We start from the raw sequence: 8,079 nt of genomic DNA on the forward strand, positions 1-8,079 counted from the left end.
GGCTTTAAACTGCTAAAAAAAGCTCCTGCTGTACAAGTGATGCCTGACTGACACAGAACCTAATGTTTCAACTATTTACAGCTTTAAAAGCAAGCCAGGCGCTTTTTTTCCCCCTTCTGGAGCAACTCCTTCCACAAACCATCCAAAGCATCCTTTTTGGCAGGCTCCTATGATGTAGAAAAGCAGGCGAACTCAAGCGAACGGAAAGTCATGCAGTTATTTTTTTCGTACTTGGGGAAGGGAAAAAAAGAAAACACCAAACCCAAACCGCTGAAAGGATATTCTTACAGAAGAACTTCATTGCATAAACTCGGCCACATGTCTACTAGAGCAATGTCCCTTAACGACCTCTGGCAATGCAATTAATTAACGACCGGGCAGGGAGCAAGGCGCAGCTCTGCACGGGTAAGACTGGCTGGATCCGACCCACAGTTGACCGCCTGAGGAACGAGAAAGAGACTGCATCCCCTGACCACCAGCCCAACTCCCTCAACTTTTGCAGCTCTGTTTACCTGCGGTTGGCATTTACGTCCTACCCTTGGACCACAAGCGCTGCCGGCTTCCAGTGTGGCGGAGCTGTTCCTGCTGGAAATAGCACCTCAGTGCACCCAACAAGGAAGTCGTGCGTACTTTTAAGGTGTTCTCCACCATCTTCCCCAGCAGGTTTGTTTGGGGGCTAACTTAGGCTAGGGAGCGCTATCAGCCCTTTGCCTGGACCACCTTCCCGGGGAGAGAGGGGCTGCGTGTGAAACATCTCACTGGGAAAGACGGAACAACGTCATCTCTCAAGCAGAGACCAGTTAGGCAGCCTCAGCCGAGTCCCCCAGTCAGGCACATCACCACCTCTCTGCCCCAGCAGGAGTCCCAGCACCAAACTGGCACGAACGACTGCGTACCCGCAGTGGGGACGACCTCACAGGGGAGAGGGTACGCACATGCACAAACACAAACATATACAACGATTTGTGGGGTTTTTTCAACCTCTTGTCCATCGCCGGCAGCCGTGCGCATGGCTACTGGTCCCTGAGGCGCAGTGCAACCTGACGGAAAGGACAAAGGGGCAAGCTGGGAGGAAGCCACCGGGCAAAGCCGGGCAGTGTGGCTGGAAGGCGGCCTCGTCGCAGCCCCACCGCCCCACCACAGGTTGTTTGAGGGGCACCAAGTCGCCGTCGGCCGGGGCGATGCCTACCTCGCGGGTGAAGAGGATGGCGGCGTCGTAGTGCTCGTCATGGTCGTCGTCCAGGCGGTTGTGCTGGTGCTGCCACTTGCAGAAGTTCTTGAGGGTGGTGGCGGCGTTCCTGTTGACCTCCAGCCCTTTCTCCTTCTCGCCCAGGGCCACCACCTTCACCACGGCCAGCCGGACGTGGTTCTCCAGGCTGGCGTGGGCGTAGAGCCGGGAGGCGATGGAGGCCAAGGTGAGCAGGTAGTGCTGCAGCCCCTTCCCGTACTTGCGGACCATGGAGGCGTCGGCCACCAGCAGCAGCTCCACCTGCCGGGCCCGGGAGACGGAGCGACGCCGCCGCCGCCTCCGCCGCCTGCGGCCGTCCCCCGCCGCCGCCGGGTCGCGGGTCTCGCAGCTGGTGCGGGCCGGCACCGTCTCGAAGCTGAAGCGGTCCCTGCGGAAGAGGTGCGGGGCGCGGGCCGGGCCTTCGCCGTAGATGCGCGGGCCGGCCTCCTCCCCGCCGCGCCGCGCCGGCCGGACGGTGTAGCGGGAGCGGCCGACGGCGAAGAAGCCGTCGAGGCCGCCGCAGAGGTTGAAGACGGCCAAGGAGCGCGGGCTGCCGTCCACCGTGCCGCGGTAGTAGCAGCGCGGCGGCCCGCCGGCCCGCGGCGCCCGCGCCCCCACCGCCTCGTCCCGCTCCAGGTCGAGGAGGAAGCGCTGGCCGCCGGCGTAGAGGACGTAGCCCGCCTTGCCGCCCCCCGCGTAGGTCGGGTCGAGGCGCCGCACGACGCCGCTGGCCCCACGGGGAGGCCCGGGGGGAGGGCCGGGCCGGGGCCGGGGCCGGGGCCGGGGCCGGGGCGGCGGCGGGGTGGCGGCGGCGGTGGTGGTGGGGGGCGGCGGCGCTCCGTCGTCGGCAGGTGCCGGCGGCTGGGCCAGGGCGAGGTGTAGCTGGGCGGCCAGCAGCAGGGAGAGCAGCGTCGGGAGCATGCCTGCCTCCCCGTCAGCAGCGGCCGCGGCGGTGGTGATAATTAATAGCGGTAATAATAATAGTTGGGGGGGGGGGGGGGCGGGAGTGGAAAGAGCGGGTCGGCGGAGCGCAGCAAGGGAGTTAAGGGAAAGAGGGAAAGGGGGAAGGAGGAGGGAGGGTAAAAAAGGGGGGGGGGGGAAGTTAAAAACAAACAAAAAAAAAAAGGAAAAGAAAAAGTTCTCCCTCTCCCAAACTCGAGTCAAGTGTGAGTGGGAGAGAAAAAAATGTCAACAAAAGCCGCTCGCGTGTGAACTTTGTGTTTCTCTGCAGGGAAGAGCCGGGAGCACATGGAAGGAGAGAGAGAGGCAAAAAAAAAAAAAAAAAAAGAAAAGAAAAAAATAAAACAGACACCCAAAAACCAAATCAAATCGCTGCTGCCGGGGGGGAAGAGAGAAAAAAAGGAGGAGAGGAGGCTCGCACCCGGCAAGTAGAGAAGTTTGAGCACTTCCCACTCCTCTTCCACTTCTCTGCTGTAGTCACCGGATCATCACCAGCAGCAGCAGAGGCAGAGGCAGGGGCAGGGGCAGGGGCGGGGGGCAGGTCTGCTGCGACTCGGCACTGTGTCGGGCTCCGGTGGGCTCCCTTTCCTGCTTTTGCCCCCTTTTGTTTTGACGAGAAGGAGGAGAACGGGAGAGAAGAAATTCAGGCACCAAAAACCCGCCTCGATCGTCTCCGGTGAGATGGTTAAAAAGGGAAAAAAAAAAAAAAAAAAAAAGAAAAGGGGAAAAAAAAAGAAAAAAAAGCCCAAGAAGCGGAAAACGTCCCGGATTTTTGTAAAAGCCCCCTCCCTGTATCTTTGCTGTTGTTGTTGTTGTTATCCCCAGTCTGTCGATGTGAACAAGAGGAGAAGGGAGAGAAATGTGAAGATGAGAGGAGGTGGAACAATGAATTTATAGCGGAATGCCATCCTGCAATGGCAATTTCAACAATTCGTCACTGCAGGCTGCCTCTTAAAGGGAGAGCTTCAAAACCACCACTCCCACACTTCCTTCTCATTTAATCAGACAGAGGGAGAAACTTGAGGGGAGGGGGAAGGGGGGGGGGGGCTGCGGGGGGAGGAGAAAAGCAGGGAGAGGGAGCGGGGAGAGAGGGCGGCAGGAGAGAGAAAAGAGAGGGAGGAAGCCGGGGAGGGCAGGGAGACGGGGAGAGAGAGAGAGAGAGAAAAAAAAAATGTTGGTGTATGAAAAACGCAAGATTTCCCTTAAATTCGCTTAAAGCCGCAGAGTCACCCGGGGTCTGCTGAGCTGTCGCCGCTGGCCGGGGGCGGTGGAGTTGCGCTTACCTCCCGTCTTGCCCGCTCCCCCCTCTCTCCTGCCCGCCGCTGCTGTTCATTTTGGGGCGTTCGGAGGAGGAGGAGGAGCAGGCGGCAGGTTTACTCCTGGCTCTCGGGAGGGGAGGGAACCGGCCGGGGCTTTTCCGAGAGCGCCCATGGGGCGGCGGGGGGAGAGCAGAGCGGCTGCCCGACTTTGGGGGTCGCGCCCCTAACACCCCCACCCCCCCATGTCCCGGGTTGTCCCCTACCCCTTTCTGGGGTCAGCGGCAGCACCAAACTTCCTCCCTTTGTCTGGGCGGCCACGGCTCGTCTGCACCCAGCCTGTCATTAAGTCCCGGCAAGCTGTCATCTAGTTTGGGCAGACTGTGATTTCCCCCGAGCCCCCGAGGACGAGAGAGGGCGGGGAAGAGTTAATGCTTGCTTTGACCTTTTGAATGACTTCAGATACTTAGATCATCCCCCCGCTGGCTGACACACACACATCCCCTCGTCTTCCTTCCTCGGCATCGCGCTCCGACAGGGACACCGCAAAGGGCAGATGGCTGCATTTACTTTTTCATCTGCCCTTTCCACCTTTAACGCTGCCCGGAGAGTGAGAGGAGATTGGCAAAGAGCTCGCTCTCTGCCGAGGTGAAGGGCTGGGAGGCAGCCTGGGCCCCGGGAAGGGGAGAGGAGCGGGACCCCTGAGGAGTGTGACTGTGCTGCCTTCCCTCCCGCAGGGGTACGCGACCCAGCATCACCGGGTGCCTTGTCTTGCACCGTCAAGCACAGACATAGGGGGAAACTAAAGTGCTTATTATCTCCTGTTCCCTCTCCGCGTCTCCAGACGGGTGCCAGGAACAGGTGCTCTCTAGCTGCACAACTCCAAAGGGGATGCAGCTTTTCAAACTCATCCTGGCTTCCGAAGAGCACCATGGCCTGACCTCTCTGCAAGGGAGTGATGTGCACATCTGTAATACTTTGTGGGATCAGGACCGTGAGATGCGCAGAGAATGGCAGAGCAGCACCTGCCTCTAGCTTCGAGAGGCTGCTTCGAGAGCCGAACACTTCTGTAAAGAACAGGTTAACTAATGCCACAAATGTTTCAAAAATTCATATTCCCATGTAAATGATTACATTAACATAACCCCGAGGTTATGCTTATGAAATATTTAACGCACCAAAGTTTTGCAGGTGTGCTTTCTTCTTTTTCCATTTTTCCGGAAATGGTGATACCTACCTGCGAACACAAGTTCATTTTTCAACCTCCCGGTATTTCTTTTTCTACATTTCAGTATTTTATCATCACCAGAAATTCTTGACTGGAGTCGGTAAGTTCCAAAATTAAGAGTTATATATCAGGAAGGTCACATGACATTTTTGGGGCATTGGTCCAGGGCTATTCAACATTTTGAAATTTAAACATTTTCTCAGTTACTTTAAACGAGTTATAAAGTCAAGACAGCTGAAAAAAAAAATTGAAAGGGAGGGAGAGAAAAGAAGAAGGAATATTTTGATTTAAAAAAGAACCTGTAATTTGCCTCCCACTTTTTCTTGGATAACTTTTACTTTAGTAGATATCTGTTTAGCACCAACAATAGTTTTATTGGCTGCACTGGGACCTGATCAAGCCCTGGATTCGCATATATGCCTGGGTCCAAACTCCCAGATACCTCTGGAAGAGGTACTACAGATGAGATCTGGGATAAGGAATGTAGTTTGGATAACAACCTCAGAAACTCTCATTAAAAAAGTGTTAGTTTGTCAATGAAAAGGCATATGGTACACACGAGGCCAGTGTAATGTTCTCCCATGCTGCAGCGTAATTCCAACTGTCCAGCCTAGGAAAACCAGGAATGCTTAGAAGGGTTAATGGTAATTAAATGGTGCGTCTCACTGCTCATCTCTTGTGTTTTCTTTGATTTCCCAAATGACAGGAAAAGTTGGCTAAGCCTCCGCGATGCCCTGTGTCAGTGAGCAAGGAACTAGGCTTTCCGGGAAAGTACAAATTAGCCCGTGCAGATTACCCCACAGATTATGAAGTCTTTCCTATTTACATTTCAAAACTGTTCTAACTCAGCAGTGCAATAATGGAAAGATAGGTCAGTCATGCCTCATACCACAGGGGGAACCTGCTTCTGGTCTGAGACTCTTGAAGTGTGAGAATAAATCACTTAAACGAATCGACTTCTTTTTCCTCTCGGTTTTGCCCTCTTAGCCTCTTTTTACAGTTACAGCATTGCCTTTAAACAAGAAAGCCTGTTAGCATGTCCCAAGTTGTGGATGACACTAAATCCTTGTCAGACAGTTCTGACCTGGAAATCTCACAGCTGACCTTTCCCAACCGAGTGATGCAGAGCCACAAATCCTCAAGCAGCTTTAAGGCACAATGCAAGTTCTGTACACTTTGGGCCAACCTCAGTCCTGATGTAAGAAGAAGCAGTCCTCTTGAGTCTCTGGGAGCTGCTAGCTGCTTTCATTAAGGTTGTATTTAACCCCTTGTGTCTGTCCATGAAACCCTTTAGGATCCTTTGAGTAACAGCCGCGGTAGCTGAAGCTTCCTGATAATATAGTATTTTAGCCACATAAGTAATGTTGCTCTAAGCATTATCAGTGCTCATATGAAGGAATAGCTTGAGAGACATGGAGATACCAAGAAAGTTGCTAATAATTTTATCCATGTGTCCTTCAAATTGTCTTATAGAAGGGCCCCATTCTGCATCACCTCTTTTTGAATTCTCAGTCACTTTACTAGGGGTAGAAAACCGTGGATCCAAGGTGTCAACAAATTAGTCCTGTGTCTGCCTATAGCCCCAAGTCAAGGTCTAGCAGAGATGTCCTACCCAACACCACCTGTTTTTCACCATTGACTTACATCTTTCTCCTTGGGAATTAAAAAAAAAAAAAGAAATTCTGTTCAGCTTTTATTTTTCTGGTGTTAGGAGTGGCTGACATTTCTACGTAATTGCACAGGGGAGATAGCAATTACTATGGGAGATACTAGTTTTTGCTATAGAATTATAGGAAGATACAATCAAATTGCCTGCTCAACATGTTCTAAAGTGATATCAAACAAAGAACATGTGATAAACTTGTAGTCAACACGCGCCTATAGCTGGGAACTGGACTCAGGTTTGGGTAAGTTCCTATCCAAGAATCTACCTGTAGCAGCATGCTTCTTAACATGGGACAGCTTTGTTCCTCCTGAGAACTGAAAGCCTCTGTTAACTTCGTGGGACATTTTTAATATGCAGATCAGCAAGATCAAGCTTGCCTGCAGCAGGAGGCTGCTCACACCTTTATCACCCAGAAATCTATCAGTGATACTTTGCTGCTTCTCAAATCCACTGTAGTTTATTGGTCTTGTCAGCAGTTTTAACAATCCAAACACTGTGGTTATAATGTTGAAATCTATTTGGTTTAAAGCTTTCCTACGGTGATGCATTAAAACCACTGAAGACATTTATTTCTAAAGTACTCGTTATTAAATAAAATACTCATTATAAGTAATTTTGCAAAGAACTCTCGAAGATGAATATTTTTGGTTAGTGTTCTGGAAAGGACAAGGTATACTGGCATTTGGAAGAAGTTATACAGCCTTTGACCCCCACCCTAGGACAGCGGCATAGTCAACATTGTCCCTTATTTGGACTGTGTCTTTACGTGGCTTGAATGCTATGCAAAGCCATTCAGATGGAGACCTCCTGGCAGTTGTTTTGACTGACTCTAACATGCTTGTTGATACTGAAATAGGTTTGTGGTTGATAAATAAGCCAACATCACCATTACTGGTGTATCCTTCCTGCCAGTCTTACCAGATGCATGGGGAACTGAGCACTTGTGGAGCCTTCTTCATCCTTCTCATATTGCATGTGGCAAAGGCAGTAGTGGGAAGCCTGCTGTGGGCTGCTCGTTCTCTCATTTCCACGGCTGAAATTTCCTCTACACCCAGCTGGCTTTTCTAAGGAGTGCAGTGCAAGGTTTTCATAGGCCCTAAATTATTTATTTACAGTTCAAGTAATGTCTACCTCAGGGAACCCAAACAATTAAAAAAGTAGTTTCACAATGAAGACACAGGCTGGTGTTCCTCAGTGCAGAGGTTCCAGCATGGCATTTGTCAGGTTGATCTATTTGTGCCCTCACAAGCCACCGCTGTATATGACCACCAGCTGTAGTTGCTGCAATTGGCCAGTGTTTAGAATAAAAATATCTTCAGTTACAATAAAATCATGAACTTAAAGTAGTTATTATTTTGGTAAGAAATGTCTTTTTGGTGTTAAGCACTGTAGCTTTAAGGCAAAATGTTTTACTGCTTCTTTATGGTCAATGACATCTTCTTCAACTACAGCCATGTGGGAGCAAAGGAGACGCCTTTGGCTTGGGTTTATGTTTTTATAAGTGGCATGTGTAAGGTAAATGTATCAAGTATATAACAGTTCCAGCAGGCTGAAAAATTTTACATTTGACATCAGCTTCATTTTTCTATAAGGGTTAGGGGGCAGCCATAAGGGTATAGTGTTAAAGCTGGGTTGGGCACTGTTTTAAATAGCAGTATTTGTTTTAGTGTTACAGCACAAGTATATTGTGAATTTGTGAGTACCGTGTATCAAATGAAGAAATAGGAAACTGTCCTAGAGG

The 8,079-nt window shown here is 51.1% G+C and overlaps 1 protein-coding gene across 1 annotated transcript in view; it reads right to left on the minus strand.

Annotated features, from left to right (window-relative positions):
- The window catches only part of ADAMTS5 (ADAM metallopeptidase with thrombospondin type 1 motif 5), a gene marked incomplete at its 5' end in the record, with an annotated part of 43,394 nt that extends 41,245 nt beyond the window's left edge, over positions 1 to 2,149 (minus strand). The window contains one exon of the mRNA XM_082480121.1: positions 1,190 to 2,149. Coding sequence (XP_082336247.1) covers positions 1,190 to 2,149 — 960 coding nt within the window. The remainder of the gene's footprint in view (positions 1 to 1,189) is intronic.
- Between the last annotated feature and the right edge of the window lie 5,930 nt (positions 2,150 to 8,079).

The sequence above is a fragment of the Vanellus vanellus genome, assembly GCF_965231255.1.
Source record: "Vanellus vanellus genome assembly, chromosome: 1".
Lineage (NCBI taxonomy): Eukaryota > Metazoa > Chordata > Aves > Charadriiformes > Charadriidae > Vanellus > Vanellus vanellus.